At 40.4% G+C, this 20,129-nt stretch overlaps 1 protein-coding gene across 1 annotated transcript in view; it reads right to left on the bottom strand.

Annotated features, from left to right (window-relative positions):
- A2ML1 (alpha-2-macroglobulin like 1) overlaps nt 1-19,823 on the bottom strand; it is a 44,230-nt gene extending 24,407 nt beyond the window's left edge. The window contains exons 1-18 of the mRNA XM_088138468.1: nt 19,809-19,823; nt 19,334-19,490; nt 18,267-18,319; nt 15,770-15,790; nt 15,448-15,607; nt 13,927-14,011; nt 11,977-12,103; nt 10,730-10,844; nt 8,352-8,461; nt 7,574-7,741; nt 5,901-6,134; nt 4,626-4,686; nt 4,345-4,490; nt 2,601-2,750; nt 2,180-2,332; nt 1,577-1,664; nt 1,096-1,222; nt 641-869 (exon numbers count right to left, since the gene is read on the bottom strand). Of these exons, the coding sequence (XP_087994594.1) occupies nt 641-869; nt 1,096-1,222; nt 1,577-1,664; nt 2,180-2,332; nt 2,601-2,750; nt 4,345-4,490; nt 4,626-4,686; nt 5,901-6,134; nt 7,574-7,741; nt 8,352-8,461; nt 10,730-10,844; nt 11,977-12,103; nt 13,927-14,011; nt 15,448-15,607; nt 15,770-15,790; nt 18,267-18,319; nt 19,334-19,490; nt 19,809-19,823 (2,199 nt within the window). The remainder of the gene's footprint in view (nt 1-640; nt 870-1,095; nt 1,223-1,576; nt 1,665-2,179; nt 2,333-2,600; nt 2,751-4,344; nt 4,491-4,625; nt 4,687-5,900; nt 6,135-7,573; nt 7,742-8,351; nt 8,462-10,729; nt 10,845-11,976; nt 12,104-13,926; nt 14,012-15,447; nt 15,608-15,769; nt 15,791-18,266; nt 18,320-19,333; nt 19,491-19,808) is intronic.
- Between the last annotated feature and the right edge of the window lie 306 nt (nt 19,824-20,129).

Raw genomic sequence — 20,129 nt, 5'->3', positions numbered from 1 at the left:
CTTGGGTCAGTGTAGACTTGGCAATTGCCTGAACTATTCCCTGCAGTTTTCTTGACAAGGTTTTTTGGAAGTGGCTTGCCTTTGCCTGGTTCCCAGGGCTGAGAGAGAGGGACTGGCCAAAGGTCACCCAGCTGGCTTCGTGCCTAAGGTGGGACTAAACCTCTCAGTCTCCTGGTTTTCAGCCTGGTGCCTTAAACACTACATCAAACTGGGTCTCATTCTTTACCCCTCCTGGACCGGTAAACATTCTTTCTATCACTTGGACTACAAGGAGAGCTTTTCTTCTTCCTCTGGTGAACTTATAAAACAAAATGCTGCAAAGTGCAGCAAGCAGTGACAGAAAGGAGAAGACATTCTCTGTGGTCAACTGGAGCAGAGGTCTTTGTGCACCATGAAATGAGATGCAGTAGGCAAACTGGACAACACAAATCAGTAGCTGAAAATGTCAGGTGGACTGAGGGAGAGTAGAGGACGGCATTGTGTGTTCCTGCTCTTAAGAAGTGGTCGGTGGTCCGTATTCATGCTGGGGACAAGGGATCATGCAGCTCAGCCCTTACTTTTGCTAGTGCAAAAAAAATTATTGTTAATGCAAATCCTTATCCTAGCTTAGCATTACCTGCAAACACAACTTTAATCTTACCTGTATGCACTGTTTCATATAGCTGAAGACGGAGGCAATCAGTGGAAACGATTCCCCACGAATCACAGAGTAGGGCATGGTGACATCCACAAAGAAAGGCTTAAAGGCTGTCAAGCCCACTGCTGGGGAAATCCCAAACCCATGGCTTTGGGAAGTACAGAACATGCTGAGTTTCCATTCAGTGATGGAGTCAGGAACTGTGACAGGCACTTGCTTTGTTCCTGAAACACTGCAAAGAATTTGGGGTGTAACAGAGAAAGATGACAGGTTTTATTCTTGCAAATGGGAATTTTCCCTCCTAGATCCAATGCCTTGCATTTTAAACTGAAATATTTAACCTCTTCAGAGCTACCAACATGGTGAAGATTGACTGGAGATATACAGTAGCCATTAGAAGCGTGTTTCCATATGTGTGCTGCTTCAAGCACAGGAAGTATAGTTCAAACACAACTTACCCAACAGGATACAAGCCCCACAGCCAGGTCTCAGGAAACAATTGACGGACTTGGGATTCAAAGGGTTGGTCAGGTGAGGGAGAAGGTAGGGCCATGTAAGCTTCTGTTGTGAACACCCTTGGCATAGCTGTTGTAAAGCAAAAAGAATATAGGCAAAGAGCCTGTTTTTCTCCTGAAGTGCTTTGACTAATTTATTAGCAAGGGACGCTGAAAAAGTGAGCTAGTAAAAAGTGAATTCTTTTGAAAGAGAATCAAAAAGTGAAACATTGACTGCTGTGTTGATACACCTTTCTTTGTCTCATCAAATAGGTTTTACTTGCTTCTGAACTTTATAAACCTGCCAAACCTATAAATGCAGATGAAACTGAAGAAAGCTATCGTCATGTTGGTAGTAAACACATGCATCTATGCATTCATGCTTATACACATCCATACACTCATGATTGCCTGTGTTCAGTCAAGAATTTGGAAAAAACCTTACCTGCTGAGGTGACACCATAAAATGGATAGCTGCTGCATGAAGCCGACTTCTTTATTTTGTAGTTTGACATGACCTTCAGTCCCATTTCCTGTCATAAGTCAGCAGTGAAGAAGATCAAAGGAAGATTGTATTATTTGTGTCTGTACTTTCAAGCCAAAGCATCAGATCCCCGCCTCAACCCTGCCATATCTTTTCACAGTTCTTCACCTAGCTGTGCAGCTTCCTTTCCCCTGTCTCTTCAAATGGAGGCATTACTGAGAGCTAAAGGGTAAGTGGAGGAGGCACCGTTGCCCTTGGGGCATGCTTATCACCATTCTATCTGGTAGAGAATCTGGGGTGTTTTTATCCTACTTTCAAACTCCACAAAAGCTGATTGACAACAGGGAGTCCCAACACTTCTATCATTCCTTCTTCAACTATTGACAGTTTCTTGCCCAGGGCAGCAGGGACGCTTATAAAACAATGGGCCGTTTCTCTTGCCTCAGGGCACAATTTTAGAAAAGCCACTGGTGTGGTTTGGGGATCCCTGAATATGACTCAGGGTCTCCTCCACACTGGCTTGCTAAATAAGAAGGTACAACAAAAAAATGGAAGGATATCTACCTTGAGGAAACTGAAGAGGTCAATCCCAAAGTCATACTGGGGTCTCCAGACAGAGCGCCTCCTACGCCACCACGGTTGGAAAGGTTCAAAGCAATAGTCATACTCAGAGACCTGATAAGGGTATCCTTCAGAGAAATCAAACATGCCATATACCTGCAAAGGAACACAAGGGCTGTCTAGCAAAAGATGTGATTCAGGCTGTCATTCCCAGACCAAACACTGTCACTGGAGTTACTGCAATTTATGTGTTTTACTGGGTCATGTTTATCATTTTAATAATGCACCACTTTTATTCCTGCACTTTTAAACATTGGATTGTAGAACAATGCTATAAACAAGAAGCTTCCATTTCCCATCCATTTCCTCTTCCCGGCCATCATATCTCTTTCACCAACTCCCTCTTTCTCTATGTGTTCCTTACAGTTTCCTTGGAGAGCTCTTGCTCCTCCTTGAGGAGGAAGACACTTTGATCCACTGCACGGACAGCACATAACGAACCAGGAGCTGCTTTCAGTGTAAGATCAATGTTTGATCCTGGCAATTCTTGCTGCTGAGGCAACCCCAGACTGACCTACAAAAATGAATGAGAAGCAGGAGTGCTAAAATGAATCTCAATCAGGATGCATGAAACCATAAGGTACCAATGACTGTACCTAGTTATAAATATTCATTTTGTATACTCTACATTTTTGTAGAGTAAATATTTTGTGGAGTAAATAGAGTAAATAGAGCAAATGTCCACTTGTATACTCTACAGTTTTGTGGAGTTTCCTTAGACCTTAACCCTAACCCTTTACATTTCCATAATACTTAATTATATTATTTCAGCAAGGTGCCATGAAATTGCAGCATGACATCAGCTGTGTAGATAGGCTAACACTATTAGAATCTTAGAATATAAAATTTGGAAGATAACTTGGAGGTTGTCTAGTCTGATATCCTGCCCAGTGCAGGAATCCACTATTACAACAGCCACAAATTTAGCCTCTGTTTAACCACCTCCAGGGAAGCAGAGTCCACTATTTCTGTTGCACTGTTGGATGGATCTTACATTAAGAATTATTTCAAATAAAATAATTACTTTACAAAATCTACTTCCTTGTAATCCAGAACCATTGTTTCTTGTTCTATTTTCAAAATAGAACACATCTGTCCTCTAGATGACAACCCTTCAAAATCTTGGAGGCAATTATTATATCTCCCTGCAGCCTTCTCTCCACCAGGCTAAATATACCCAATGCCTCTCTAAATTTTTCCTTCCAGGCCTCTTATCATTTAGGGTTTTCTCCTCTGGAAACATTCCAATTTGTCACTAACCTTGGCTGGTGTGGGTCTTCCGGGCTGTGTGGCCGTGTTCTTGAAGTTTTGTTTCCTAACGTTTCGCCAGCACCTGTGACTGGCATCTTCATCCTGTCTGTGCTCCTGCACTCTGAAGATGCCGGTCACAGGTGCTGGCGAAACGTTAGGAAACAAAACTTCCAGAACACGGCCACACAGCCCGGAAGACCCACACCAGCCATTGTATGCCGGCCGTGAAAGCCTTCGACAATACATTGTCACTAACCTTCTTTAAAATGTAGTGCCTAGAACTGAACACAGTATTCTAGGTTTGGTCTGACCAATGTAAAAGAGAAAGGAACAATGTCTTCTTAATCTCAAGCCACAGCTAGCCATTGAATAACGTTATCTTAGATTTGTGATTCAGGTGACATTTTAGCTTAAGGATCCAAGCTAATACAGGAATTTTCCTAGAATCTGCAGTTGTACAGCTTCAGCATGAGGTGTAAAATTCTCACCTAATTTTATGCAAGTAGAGTTTTCTGTTAGCTCAAGAACTGATGGATAGCACTTTAATCAGCCATGATAATGAGCTCCAAAACTAATACATGAGGTTGCCCAAGGACTCTGCAAGAGTTTGCATTGTGTTTTTATTACCCAAAAGACAATGCCCCTTGTAGATTGCTAAAGCCAAGAGTAAAACTTGTGGACCTCTGTGTAAATCAATAATCTGTTTCCTCCCTTTTTTCAAAAAGCTGCTATCCAGACAGAATGACTTGTGCTGGATCTCCCTCTCTCTCTTTTGAATGGGCCATTCAGGACATTGATCTCCCCACAATCCCACTTTGTTCTGTTACTCCATGCATGACATCCATGGGCCTACTCACCTGGTTTTTGAAGCACATGGAGACAACAAATGTAGTTTTGTCCGCAATGACACCACCATCAGAGAAGAGAGAATAAACAACCAGAGATGACTGTGGTGCAAAGTCAGAATTAAAAGTCAGGAGGATGGAGAAAGAGCCTTGTAGAGCTGAAAGAGGTGTGAAAGAAAGGAATCAGGGAGAATAATAAGAGCAAATCATTCTTCCACTCATAATCCCAGCCTCCCTTCATCACCTTTCCAGTTTCACCAGTCATCTCTTTAACCTGTTATCAGTGATCCTACCTCCACCTTTACTCTTCACAGTCTTTTGTCCATGCACAAGGATCTGCCCCTTTCTGGTCACCTGTGGAAGAAGGAGGCGTAACGGGGATGAAATCATGCAAAACAGACTCCCAAGCTCACAAATCTCTGAGGCAAATCTCAGAGGCACATCATGGTCACTGGGGAAAATAGGAGAGTAGGCGAGGTGATCTCTTTAGCTTTGGTCTAATCCAGCTAGTTTTGTTTTGCATTCCTAGACTCAGGACTGACAGATCATGGGATACAATCCACATGATTGCAGAATTCCTATAAAAATTATTGTGTTTTGTCCCAAGCCAGCGTGGTACAAGGAAGGTGATTGCTTGGATGCTTTCTTGTCACCCACTCTCAAAGGGGAGGCTTTGAGTGTATATAAACACAGAGACACTTAAGAACCTTCCAAAGACTCTAAAACATCTAGGTATGATTCAGGGTGCTGGTTATCACCTATAAAGCCCTACATGGTATGGGGCCACGCTATTTGTGGGACTCCCTGTCTCCCATTGTCTCTGCTCTCCTCACCACATCTAGCAGAGAAGGCATGCTCTGGGTCCCTTGTTGGACCTTTCTCTGTCTGCCCCTAAAACAGCATCTCCCCAGAGATCCAGATGTTAACCTTTTGTAAGCCAGTGAAGACCTGGATGTGCCCCCAGGTATTTGGGCCAGGAGTTTGGTGAGCTCTCCTGGTTAATGCTGTTTTTTATAAGTTGAGATTACTGTTTTGAGCTCAAATATTGTGGTTTGGATTGCTAAATAACAAATTAAATTAACTTTGGATGCCACCCAGAGTCACTGCCCTGAGATAGGCAGCCATATAAAACATTTAAACAAACAATCTCAGGGTCAGGCCTCAACAGTCGTTGGATGGGATACCACCAAGAAACTCTGATAAAACATTCTGGCAAACGTCTTTCATATTATTCCAAGATAATTACATGGATGTGGATGTATCCATAAAGAAGTTGAGCTTAGTTTAAAGGAGACCCACTTTAAACTGAAATGGGGTGAAGGCTGCTTCAGTACCAATAGTTTCACAATGAAGACACACCACATAAAAGCAGGATTTATTTTCAGTGTTAGATGTATCTAACAGCAGTGCCCCTGTGGTGCCCAAATGTTGGAATACCTTCTTGGAACGTCTTGTTAAGAAGATCCAAACCAAAGAGGCTGAAGAACAAAGGGCTGGCCTCCCTCTCTGGCCACCTGGCTTTTACCCCCTCCCCCTCAACCCCTTCCCACCCTAGCCCCAATGCTTACGTAGTAGGAGAAGATGACGACACTGCCTTGCCCTTGTTCTTCTAGGTCCCTGTTGCTAATGTTGTAATCCACTTGAATCTCCTGCTTCTGGTTGCAGGGGAGCACTGTTGACAGCCCTTGGATTTTCACATAGCTCTTGGTTGTGGTGTAAAATGGTGTGAGGTAGAGATTAGCATTCTCATATGTCTGGCTGATCTGTGAGCTGTACACTGGTTCCTGCAGCTGCAACGTTCCCTGGAGGGGGGGGGGGGGAGGGAGAGAGAGACAAGCCCAAACTGTATTCCTAAGCCAAATAATCAGTTAAATTAATTCAAGGAAAATAGTTTAAGTTACCCCAATAACTCACACATTTTCTAATACAAAAGCATGAATTTAGAAGAGACCTTCTTCCTTTACTTTCAGTAAGGATAGAATATGTCTGTCACTACAACCCTAACCTAAAAGAAAGTCATTATGCTTTTCAAAAACATGTTCTAGTCTTATGCAGGTATAACCAGATTTATCAATCAATCAAAACATTATCCAATCCAGTATACATAATCGAATGACCAGCAGCCCTAAGAAGTTTAAAGTCCAGGTATCTGCATTGGAATGTTTGTGACAGATTGCCATCTACTGGAGGAAAGCAGAACAGTCTCTTTACCGCCACGGTTATAGCCTAAAAGCTCTGTGGCTCATATTACCTCTTGAGAATAGAAACCTAAATCAAACAGGAGGACACACGTTATAAATGTCATGCCTCTGCTTCTCCTTCTGCATTAGCTATCACCAGTCTAATATAAATAGGATGAGAATGCCTTAAAGACACTCTAAGTCTTGCATATGATTTATTCTAAACAAGTTCCTAATTTTATTTTTTTGCTTGCTCACCACCCATTTGTGTTACCCTTTGGATCTCTGCTCACCTCTTAAGATCTTCCAAGTGGGTTCTGCTCCCCACCTATTGTTTATTGATCTTACACTATAGGGGTCATATCTTTTCTGCAGTAGCCTTTTAGAAAATATTTCCTTCAGATAAGAAAGAGACCATTCTCTTCCTTCAGATATTTTATAATGTTTAAAATATTGTTGGGTACCTTATCCTGCTTCCTTGTTGCCATATAAGCAAATCAATGTTTGTTTGTGGTTTATTGGAAGTTGTGACTTTATACACTGATTTATTCATATCAATGCCCCCCATCAGTTCAATTTAATTAATGTTTTCATGAATTTCATTGACCAGTTATGGCCCATATATATTGTGACTTCTGATTTATACAGGTTGGGGACAGGGCTAACCCATATGGTGATATTTTTTTCGCACCGGCACATTGCATATTGGATAACTTGGTTTATGAAGTAAATGAAACAGGGACCAAATGTTTATTTGTTCACGCAATCTCCCCTAGGGCCTGCATGAAGCTCAGATAACAATCAGGGGCAAAGATAGGCAAAAAATTCAGAACATCTGAAAGGGGCTGAATACTCTTTTTCACAGAACTGTATATTTACCATCTAACATCCTTTAGTCACTATTGCAAAAGATATCCAAGGAAGAAACATTTTTTGTTGAATGTTTCTTTCAGAAGGGAGTGCTGACATACCCAGAGAGGAGATCTGGCACAAATATTTTGCTGTTGATAAAGCAGCACACTAAGAAATTCTTGCTAGGACCTTTGATGCACTTGACTGACCTGTAAAGAGACCCCCATTCCACTCCAGGAATCTGTGTCCAAAGTGAAGGCAGCCACTCCATTACTATCAGTGGTAAGAGGCATCTTGATGCGCTCATTTCTGAAATTAATGAATAAGAACACCTTGTGGTTCTTCAGAATGGATCCATCTTTTTGCAAGGCTTTGAGCTGTGAGGACAACAGAGAGGAAGAACTCAGGCTTACTCACATAATGGAATTTATCCAAGGTGGCTTCTTGTGCAGCAGATGCAGGATTGCTTCACTGAAATCTGTCTACTTCACTCCATCCTCTAGAAGTGTTTAAACTCATTATTCAGCCCTCTTTAGAAGGTTTACTTTCTTTGGATTATTTCCTCTTTTGTGCTGGTTGATGACCGCAATAAAGTTATTGTACTGTTATTTCCTCTTTTTAAAAATTCTTTTCTGGCTAGCATCTTATTCTTTAAATTACAGCCTGCAGTCAAGACTGTTCAAACTTCTAGAAAGGGACTAATCTGCTAAGTTATTGGCTTGACTGAAAGGAGACTGATGTGCATGTATCATGAGCAGTATGTGTAAACTAAAAGTGTAAGTTGCCTATCCATAGTGTGTAACTTTCAAAAGGAGCATATTTATGCAGGCATTCCTTATCTGGATCTGTGCCATCTCATCCCTTATGGATGTTCTGTAGTGTAACGGAAAGTTTTTAAAAAGGCATCTGTAGTCACTTAGCCTATTGCATTTCTTTCTAAATTGTGCTGAAAAGTACTAGGAAGTTGCTGAAAAGTATAGAAATTACCTTTCCACTGAAGGGGTAGCCTGGGTAATAGTAATTATCTGTTTCCACAAAGGACATTGATCCTAACTGAGAAGATATTGGGATTTGAAGAGTAGTATTTGCTTGCACTCCTGTAGAACAAAGAGATGAAGCTTAGTTGGTCATCTTCTGAAGAATAGGCATCATATATGAAGAAACCATAAGTTCCATCTTTAATTTGGCTTTATAACAATAGCACACTGGTGACTTACAGGTCTCATCCAACTCATACCTTTTATTATTCTAGGACATATTTATAGTCACATCCAATGTCATAAGCAAATGCTAATAGAAATTCAGTGCTCTGTTAGGATTCAGGAGTTACGGGAACATCTTCTGGGGCAAATCTGCCAAACAGTTCAGTGAGGGCTAAACATGCTCAGTGGCTTGGGAGTGCAGCTGGCAGACTGCTATTTTTGGGGGGCAGGCAATGGAAGACAAGTAGGGAAAGGGGATGGAATGACGTTCTGAAAGAGGGCTGACAGAGTTTTCAGAGATGACCCCTCTTTGAAGAATCATTTGGCCCTAAGCTGGGACAAAATGATTTCCTCTACAAAGCTATATCTTTAAGCTTGGAGACCTAGCAGGTTCAGAGGATGGCCTAGTTTGAGGGCCCAGGTACCAGAGGGGACCTAGGCTAATGGCTAATCCCACTTCCTTGGCATTATGTGACTGCAACACCAATAAAATAGACATGACCACACACTTAGGGCACTTCAAATGACCAGACATTTGTCTCTCAGCCTTCTGAGTTGTGTTTAAATTGCATATGAGGTTGATCCAGTCTGTTGGAACAACATTGCTCCACCATGGCCTTCCTTGATTTCCTGGGGACAATAAAATAAATTGACATAAACTGTATTGTCCCCATTGCTGATCCCTTTCTTGCCTCTGCAATGTCCTGACTTCTCTTCAAGTGTAGAGAGTAAGGGAGATGGCCTTGACAAAGATATGCAAGATCTGTTACCACGGTGACAGGGGTGAAACATATTTTAAGTCTGCAACAGATAACATTCTGAAGTGGCTCAGACAGACACCTGTCTACTTCACTGAACTATAAGAAAGAGGAGGAGGTACAGCACAATCAAACTTACAAGCTTCTCAGTAAAAGTAGTTTAGCTTTCCTATGGAGTTGAATTCTTGGTCTGGTCTACCTAGCGGAGCTGACATCAAAATAATGAATAACCAAGCCTAAAAGTTTCATACCAATTAGGGCTGCCCTTTGGCAATGTTGGAATCTGGGGAAATTAATACCTAATTTTAATTTAGTAGCAAATGACAATTTAAACCTGTCTCACATATATTATGGGGATATGGCAGAAAAAAGATGTTGCCAGGGCATATTTGTGCAGTGATTAGGTGCAGGTGGGAACAAAGCCCTCACTACCTAAACTCATCTGGACCTTAACCTTTGATTATACTTAGAGGGTGATTCTCAGTCATTTTACAGCTGAGTGTTTCCCTTCCTTTCTGCAAGCTTTTTAAAGACAAAGCAGGTTTGGCCAATAGGAGATTTACTAGAAAAGGATGCATAGAAGTTTCCAAGGGGGGAAATTCAAACTGACCAATTAATACCTTGGATAACCTGATTGGATGTTATCTAAATGGTTCCTTCAATATTTGTTTAGCATAAGGTTGAGTTATAGGAAAATCAGCCTGGTATGGGAATTCAGATAGACTTTGGTCCAGACATGTCTAGAAGTGCTCCTTGCTTGGAGAAAGGACTATAACAAGGACTATTATAAAATATGCAAAATGATGGGGGGAAACTGCAAATTCATGGCAGGACAACCAGTAAGAAACACTATCACCCAGATCCCCATATACAGTGGTACCTCGGTTCACGAACGCTTCTGTTCACGAACAATTCGGTTCACGAACAGCTCCGGTCACAAAATTTTGCCTCCATTTGCGAACGCCAGATCAGGTGACGAACAGGATCTGCAGCCATTTTCCCTCCCGTGACACGTGGTCGCGGCTTCCTGTAGGGAGGGGGACTCTCCCTCCAAGCAATAACCGCCTCCCCACCCACCTTCCTGTCCTCCACGCCAGAAGTCGCGTCGAGCAAGGTTAGCGTTCTCTCCCTTCGTACTGTATTTTGTTTCATATTTTTGCGGTTTTTAAAAAAACAAACATATGGTTCAGAACAGATTAACCGTAATTACATTGAACCTTATGGGGAAATTTGATTCGGGTTGCGACCAGAATTGTGGAACGAATTAAGTTCATGAACTGAGGTACCACTGTAATTCCATGAATGAAACATGAATATGGCATAATAAAGAAAACAAAATAAAGCACAACTTCTATTATTTATGTCCAGACCATAGACATACCTGGTAGAAAACACTTCTGCTTACCTGTTCCAGCTTCTTCCAAAATAGCCACCAAATCTATGCTACGGCTGTAATCATAGCTCAGAGGCCTGAACTGTGACAATTCCACAGAAACAGAAAAGCAACCAGTCTTGTCAGTCTAGAAAATGGTTGAGGGAGAGCAGGGTGGATTATTCATTCATTCATTCATTCATTCATTCATTCATTCATTCATTCATTCATTCATTTTCATTTGACTTATGTCTGCCACAATCAAGAAATCACAATTTCTTAGGGCACAACTCAGCATGGAGGTCAAAATGGAACTGAACGTGAAATTCAAATTCAACCCATCCAAGAATTCTTCGTTTCTCGCCTGTTATTAGATGTGTGCGGCAAGAATGAGAAAATGCAGAAGAACACAAATCTGCCTGCTTAAATGTTACTGGAAGCTAGAATCCAGCATAACCCTCACAGTTAGCTCCACATTTCACTGCTCCATAGGAAAATAGACAACGATTTAATATTTACTTCATCGGCTTTTGGAAAGCCCATGGTTTGAATATATGGTGCAAACTTTTTCTAATCTGCACATTTAAATCCATTGAGGTTACTGACAAAAAGCACAACACTTCTAGAGAAACACTTTGCTCTCCGTGGTATGTGTTTTAAGGGAAAGTTACATTCCCTTAAGCTACCTACCAGCAATGAACAAGTCTGAAGCTAGCGGTGGGTATGTCCAGGACAAAATATGAATAAAGTTGCCTCATCCTCTAATCCCTTTTTTCTCTTCTATCTCCTCCTGGTAGCCCTTTGTAGTCTGCCAGGAAAGATGATTGTATGGATTGCTTAATCTAGCAAGAGGGATTTCCCCCCCCCCCCCCAAATGTGGCGACAACAAGAGGAAGACAAAGGAAGCACTGGGCTGACTCCTTACTCCAAAGAGAGAAATTTGCTGATCAAGAGAAAGCAGAACTAGGCTCCTATTTTCCTTGTTTTTACATGCAAAGGAAATGGTGATTTGAGTATAGCCTGGGATGTGGCGTGGAGTTTGTTCTCTGTTTTCTAGTACTGAAGATTGTTACCTAGTCAGGTAACAAAACGTCTGCAAGAAAACAGCTAAGCTCAGAGAACCCAAGGACTCTACAGGAATACTTTAATTCAGTTTCCATTATCATGCAGGAGTTGGCTTTGATGACCTAAAAGCCTCTTTCCAATTAGATTCTACTGTGGTCAGCAAAGTGACTGAGTGGGACAGGGATTCAGACAACTCATCTCTTTACCATTCCTACCTGGCTTGAGTAATCCTGACAAATATCTGTTGGTGCTGCTGTATTAAGTGGTCTCCAATAAAACTGGTAAGCTTTCTGGCACAAGGATACTTGCAGTAAACCCTGAACAGGCTTGCCATATGTGTAGCTGGAAAAGAGGGAAAATGAATATAAAAAACACTGTCCTTTTCTCTTCTTCTACATGTGAACAGTCCAATGCTTAAAGCTGGCATTATTTTTTTTTTCTGGCAAGGCTGCTGTGCCTTTAATAGCTGTAAGTGAGAAATTTAAAATGAGTAGCTTTTCCCGCCATTTCATTTTTATGTTGTTGAAATTTCTGGCAGTCACAGGGTTGCTAAAGAGAGAAAAGCCCTTCCAAGTTGGCAACCATATTCCTGCCCTACTGTGTCGCTGTCACAGTCATGTCCACACACCCTACATGTGCCTGAATTAGAATCCCCATACAACACTGTAGTACTTTTCCATTCTACCTTGCAAATCACACTGTTTATTGCTGAAGATGATGATTATTTATTATGTAAATAATAAAATATTATTTACAAACTATATTCCACATAGATCAAACACCAGAGTTCTATAAAGTGAACTTAAGAATTGTTATTCTGTACTACATGGGACCCATGTAACTAGCCCTAATCTCTTAGATGCAGACCTGTGATATCAATGAAAATTGGAACTTTTCCCTGAAACAGCTAGGAAACTATATTATTTACATATAAATAGTTGCTTCTTGCTTTTGTGATGAATAAACCTGAATTCATTCCAGACAAGTTACGATGAAAAATAAGACAAACTTTTTCTTGCGGTGCAACAGGAAAAATTGGTCCTCTGAGATATATAATTAAGGAATTCTTTAAAAACTCAGTATTAGCACAACTCAAAAAAGAAGAAAAAGAAAAAAAAACCCAATCCATTTGTTGTAACTCTGGCAAAAATGGGTGTGCACAGGAACACAGAGACTCTCAGTACAGCCGTAACTGGGGAAAGGAAAATTATATCACTCATGCTCATAGTTTTCCATATTGTGTTTCCTTTCCCTTCTTTCATTTATTTGTTTCAAGCTGCAGAGTTGATGCAATCAGGAAAATGTAAAAAAATGTGCTCACACGACTTGGTTTTGTCCCCAACTCCTTCTGTGATAGCAGCCTTTTCTCACGCCATCCCATCCATTTGGGCAGGAAGAAGTGCAGCATTAAATTTCTCCCAGGGCAGCAAAACAGCTTAAGGCAATCCTAAACTAATCTCACTACCAAATCTCACACTGAGTGGGTTCCAATTTCAGGGGAAAAAAACAAACTGTATTTGAAATCTTTCATTTTCCCCTCATGGGAACCAAGACTTCCATATTTATCAGATTTTTATCTCACTTCACATCAAATACGGTGTCATTTCATGTGATCTTCACCACAACCCTGTGAGGTAGGCTAGGGCTCATGGCCATAATGACCTAGTAGTAACTGTGCAGTTCTTTTGTGCAACTGCATTCACACTGGCATGGCAGCACAGCAAGGAATCTTCAAATTTCAGCGGTGCTTAAAAGTTTGTGAACCCTTCTGAATTTTCAATATTTCTGCATAAATATGACCTAAAATGCAATCTGTTCTCCACACAAGTCCTAAAACTAAATAAAGAGAACCCAATTAAAGAAATGAGTAAATAACAAATACTTGTTCATTTATTCATTGAGGAAAATTATCCAGGTTAGGAATTTCAAGGGGGAAAAATGTCTTTTAGTTGTTTGGAAAAACGCCAAGGGAAGGATATATCAAGTTACATATGTTAAACCATTTGTACAGTGAAAACTGCAAGTAGGAGAGGCATTCTGGTGGTCACCTAACATGGTGTCAAACAGACTTTAGGGATGACAGCTGGGGAATTGTCCAGTCTTGTTTGACTCAGTGCTGGGCAGGGGCAACATACTTTCACGTTCACGAACCCTGTGATACAAACCTGCCACAGACTTTCAGAGGGAAGTTGCCATCTGCTGAAAAGATTTTTGTGGGTTCTACAACCTTCACCTCAAATTTGGGGAGCACTGGAGAAGAAGGAAAGAAAGAAAAGATGAATAATTTGGCTAACTACTGATCAGGCTGAAGAATGGCCCAAGCTCTGGTTTTAAATTGGTCAGCTCTGCTTGTTTTTAAATTTTATATAGCTTTCTTCTATTATTCTTCCCAACCCAATGGAATGTTGGAAAGAGATTATGTCAAGGGGATCAAGGATCTGTCTCCTTGTCCATCAGCAGGATAACTCTCCAAAGAGCTAGCAGAATGGGGCCAAATTTAGTATAGGGGGAGAAGTCATCAAAAGAAAGGCCCAGTTTTAAAATAGGCCAGAAAAATATTTCAGAAAAAAAATTCCCTAGCATTTTCCTTTGGGAGAGGCAGTTGGGCAGCTGCTCAGAAAATTGTTGACTAAGCTATCCTAAGCCCGCCTCCCTTCTGGTCATGTGACCTTCAGCAGAGTTATTCTTCAGGGTTTGGAAAGAATAAGCTCTAACTGCTTTCCCTAACTTAATTGTTTAATTTTTTTGTACAATGGCAGACCACCAGCAAGGGTTTGTATTTCTAACAATGATCAAAAAACGGAATGTTGTTATCTAAGAGTTTTCATGATTCTGTTCTAAAGAATGTGTTCTGAAGGTAAATCCTCTTCAAAATCCTTCATCTCTCCCAACATCAGGCACCAACTGGTAGCCACGGGATGTGGCTGAATGCTCAAGGCTCCCCTTCCTGAGGCCTGGACCAAGGGAAAAAATTTCAGGGTGTTATGATGAAAAGGTCCCAGACAGGGCCAGAATGCATCTCCATTCCTGTTGAAAACGTTTGGATGGCTATCTTCAAATAATAGGCAAAAGGGGTCCAATTCAAGGTGCTGCTTTTGATTTTTAAAGTCCTTCATGGCATGGGGCTAGGCTATCTGAGGTACTGCCTCTCCCTGATTTCATCTGCCCATCCTACCAGAACCAGCAGAGGGCATGTTATGGGTTCTGCCACCTACGTTTGGCAGGCCCCAGGCGGTGGGCCTTTTCTGCGGTGGTGCCCACCCTGTGGAATCTTCTCCCCCCTGAGGTGAGGTAGGCCTCGTCAGTGTTGAGCTTCCGGAGGTCCCTTAAGACTTGGTTATGCCAGCTGGCCTGGGGACCCCAGGGGACAGGGGAATTAGTGAGGTGGCTCCCTTATTTTTAACATCCTTTTATTCTCTGTTTTATTTTGCTTTTTATATTTTTAATGTATTTATTGACTGTTTTTAGCTTTGTTGTAGGCCGCCTAGAGTCGCCTCTGGTGAGATGGGCAGCTATATAAATTGGTTTTAATAATAATTAATAATAATAAAGGGTCCGCTAGACCAGCAGTTATAGTTTCTGAGCTGAGGTAAACTCGACATCTATTTCTAGAACCCAAAAACTAACTGGGATGAACTGAGGAGATAAAGCATGTCCAGCTTCAAAGCATGGTGAACACTTTGTACCGTATTCCATCACAACGAAGGATAGTGTGGCCTGCCTATTGTCCACACTGATCTCATAGGTGCCAAACATTGGTTCATTTGCCAGACGGACAGACAGTTGCACAATCCCCTGCTCCGGTTCCACGTTACGCCACTGTGCAATCCGGTTCCCTGCAGGATCCTGCCTCAGCAAAATATTTTAAAAAGTATCATTACTGTCCATCCTGGTATTTCTCATAGGATCCCTGCAGAGGCTTAGAACCTCTATGGGGATGAAAGTTCAGCCACTTCTCCCCAGCCCCCCTCAGTGCACAAGACTACAGATCCCCAGAAGGGTGCTTACCTGCAGCTCTACCAGTTGATACTGAAAAGGAAAACAAGAGGAGACCTTTATAATCAAAAGTAGGAACAAGGCAATTTTCTGGACAGTCTTATTCCAAACTTTACCTTCCTTATTTTGAAAGGCTCATTCTCTTTGAACACAGAACTGAAATAAAGGAGTGCAGTTTTATTCAGCTCTTCATGATATATGTAAAACAGAGTAGTTGCAAATATTTGTATACACATCTCGACATGAGAATTTTGAGAAGCAGAGCTGATGGGGAGAACAAAGGCTGAATTTCTGCTTCCTTGCCCTGCACATTTATTCCAGGGACAATGATAAATGACATGTAAAGCTGCTTGAGCTCTATTGGCTGTTGTCACAATTATAATTCAGTGAGAAGCAACTGAATGTTTTTCCTCCCTCAGCCCATGTTTTCTTCAAAGCCCAGATTTGCTCCTTCATTGAACGATGATTGGGAAGACACTTCCAATCCCAGTGACTTAGCTAGTGCAGGAGAAAAAGGGCCTATGTAAACATGATGTGCAAAAATATTGGAAACTACAACAGCTGTTGGCTATGAAAAAGCTGCACTGGGACTTCAGGGATGAAATGGTGGACTGAAGACAGGTCCAAAAAGTAGAGATGATGACTGGGGTGGAATGAAGAGCTGGTGAGTAGACTGGCTCTTCAATAATTCCTCTCCAGACAAGGAGAGGACTTGAGATTGCCCACAAGTGCTCCAGACAGCTGCTTGTTGTGCAGAGATTGCAAGACAGCAGTCTCCAGCGGGTTTAGAGCTCTGGGAGACAAAGGAATAGCCATCTTTCTCAAACCGCGGTTGGTGCCTTTGAAAGGACACTAAGTTCACATACTTTCTTTTCTAATCATTTTTGGAAATTGCTTCTTAACTGCTTCTCAGCTGTTAGGAACCTTAGGATCAACAAGTTTGACAGCACTGTGTGAGTTTCCTTCAATCCTTAGTGAAAGAAGTTTAACTACAAGTTTAAGAACTTAAAAAAAATTTTTTTTGGAATAAACAGCAAAAGAGTGATTAAAACTTTGATTTTAGAAAGCTACAAACACACTAAGGGTCCAGATAAATTTGAAATAAGATTTTGGAATTAATTATAAAAAATCCTTCCCATGGGAAAATGCTTTTGTTTTGAATTTAAAAAAAAAAGTTAAGATTTTAAAAATTGGGGACACTAGAGGGAACTAGAGATTACAATTAAAGGAGAAGAACACTTAAACTTGGCTTACAGTTACAGAATGAAGCAAAATATTTATTTATTTATCAAATTTATATGGCTGCCCATCTCACAAGAAGTGACTCTGGACGCCCTACAGCAAAAAAGTATAAAACAATAAACATGTCAAACACAGTCATAATTTTAAAAAAGGACACATGAGATTTTAACATTTTTAATGTTTGAACAAAATATTTTAACATTAGACATACTGAAGGATATTTTTGAACAATGGACCTAGAAGTTAATTTTAATAGTGTCTGCCTCTATAGATAAACTGTGTCTAAAAGATGTTATGGAAGAGGAACAAGTTCTACCTGACAAGATCAAAACTGATATGGAAAAAGATGTTACACTGGACGTACAAATGATATCTTAATAATGAAAAGGAATATACAAACAACAAGCCAAGAGAGTGGCCTCAATAATTTTCCTATATAGGATTTACAAAAGAGGCTTGCTAAAATTTTGAAGAATTTTGTGAGAAGGGACAAAGAAAAAATGAAAAGAAATCAAGTTCTACGACATTATTTGAAGGGACTAAAGATTAAAATTGTTAGAAGTAAAAGGAAGGAATATAAAGTTGGTTTATTTGATCAAGGTTAAAATAGGTACGTCATTGTTTCTGGTAACTCTTAATGGACTTTTGCTGACATCAGGACTGAAATGACAAAGTTTTATGGATTTGTTTAAGGTGATAAGTTACTAAAATTGTTTATACTTCTTGTGATGAAGGTGGGAAGTCACTTCTTTATATATTTCTTTTATTTTTCTTTACTACATTCTTATTTTTTCTTTCTTTTCTATTTCTTTTTCTATTTTTTCTTTCTTTTTTGCACCTTCCTCTTTCTTTTTATTCTTCTATTTTTTCAGTTTGTATTAGTTTTTACTTTTGTAATTATAATCTTTAATAAAATTGCTATAAAAGAAAAAAGAAAAAGCTGCACTGCAGGAGGGATATTTGGAAAATGGGGAGGTGGAGGAAGAACGGGTTGCTTTTCCACTGTAACCCCTCTTCACCCAAGCTGCCCTTTTGGGGTCGGGTTGGAGGGATGTTTGCATGGGCAAAAAGCATATGGAAGGAGGAACAAATGGAGCCAAAAAGCATTAACTTTTTATCCATCTTTTTTGGGATAGTTTATCCAAAAATGGAATGTGCATATCTGTACCAAAAAAACAGACAATTTTGTAAAAATATAAGCCATATATATGGGCCCCCTTTTCTTTAATCCACTTAATTTGCAACTTGCACCATTAATATTTCTTACCTTTTTATTTAACACGTTAAATCCTGAATCGAGGGTGATGATCCGAAAAAGCACTGCATCACAATAAATGTACATATTTAAAGAACTATTTTGTTTTCTGTCCCATTTTCACAGTAAAACAAAGTGTTATTCAATTCAAGCTTCCACTACCTGAATTCTTACCCTTCTTTTTTCCCCCCAGTATACATTATTATTATTCTATAATAGACAAATTTGACTTCCAGTATCCTAACAGTAAAAACAAATATATACATAAATAAGCTGCTATTTCTGCTCTACTTCTTAAATTATTAAACACCAAAGTAATTTTTTAATTAGCATTCTTTGGGGAATTTATCTAGGGTTCAGTTCTGTTTTCTCATCCAGTGTTCATATTCCATGAATTCTTACCCTTCTTGCTATCACTTTTCCTTTCATACAAACAACATACTAATTAATGATGGATAGCATAATATATATATGAAGAACAAAAGTGAGTTTGAGAGATAGATATAACTAGCAATGAAGTGTATTTTTGGCAAGTACTGGAAGAAAATCTAAATGTTCTTACCTCTACTATGATTTAGTTTTGCATATGTGAAACAGGCCAGTACGGTTTATTCAATGAATAATTATTCAAACAGAATAATCACTATAGTTTATATTTTATTCTAATAATGTAATCACTTTCATTCCAAATACCTTGTCATTTTTCTCCATGCTCTATTAGTTCAATTTAAAGCAAAAACCCACAGATTACTGTAACAATTATTTAACATGAGTGTGGAAGCATTTGCTTCTTCTAGTATATAAATGCAAAAAACAGATTTACAGCAGAATATCCCCTCTGCCCTGAACAATAGGTCAGGTCAGTACCTTAAGTAGCAGGCTATCCTTTAAGAGAAGTAGCTAGACTGACCACAAAGACATGACTGAGCTCTTTCTGAATGGGCCTCCTTAAATTTCAAAGACCACGACATGCAGACTTCAGGAGTGCTCAAGTAGATCTATGCCCACTTCTGCCGTTGCCCTAATCATGTATTACATTACATCAAGCAAACAAGAATAAAGGGCTACTGTCTCCTTACCCTCTTGTCCTGGACTGTAAATGGCCTTGTCTGTCTGAATAAAAGTACCGGTTCTAGCCTTCTCAATAAGAACCTGCTTCTTCTCATCTATCTTCCCTTGGCCACCGGAAAGCCGGATGACAGCCACTTCCTCAGTGCCATCTGCAGGAGGTGGTACCTGGGCCACACAAGAAGCATAACATTAAGTAAGGCTGAATGACAAAGAGGGAGGGAGCATGCAATCCTGGACTGATCCACAGGTAAAAGACTGCATTGCTAACTTATACCTCTGAGGACCATGTTTTAGGTCAAAAGACCTTGTAGCCCCCATCAGCTCTTCCATTCTAGTTTAACATTTTTGGTCTTTAGACCTCCCAAAGTGTTGTGAGAAACAAATGTGTTTTCCATTTTTCTACTGATCCTGTGAGTTGCCCATGCAGGGATCACCAGGCCAAAAGAGGCTCCAAGAACTTCCAAGAACATCCCAGATACTTACCACTGCCAGTATCATGTTACTTTGTTTACTCTCTGTTTATGTTTGATGCAATACAAATATATTAAAATGTCAATAAAAGCATGTAATTGGGAACTTTACCCAGTGGCTGGGTTTGGAGTTTGTACTAAGCCTTCGTATGGTGTTGTATTATGTATGAACCTGGTCAGTGTGGCTTGTTGAATAAACTGTAACTGAAGAACCCTGGGACGGGATTACACTCTCTACTGAGAAAGTGGTCACCCTGGAGGATGTCTCTGCTGAGTGGCTGCTTCTGCCCTGCAGTGTAAGGGCTCCCAGCCTCAGAGTCTGTTGTTTAGGAAG

This window comes from Python bivittatus, unplaced genomic scaffold, assembly GCF_059951505.1.
Source record: "Python bivittatus isolate LINGU-HERP-01145 unplaced genomic scaffold, Pbiv_v1 ctg000220_np1212, whole genome shotgun sequence".
In the NCBI taxonomy this organism is placed as follows: domain Eukaryota; kingdom Metazoa; phylum Chordata; class Lepidosauria; order Squamata; family Pythonidae; genus Python; species Python bivittatus.
Note: the sequence above shows the minus strand (reverse complement) of the source record. Positions and strands in the feature narration are given on the sequence as shown.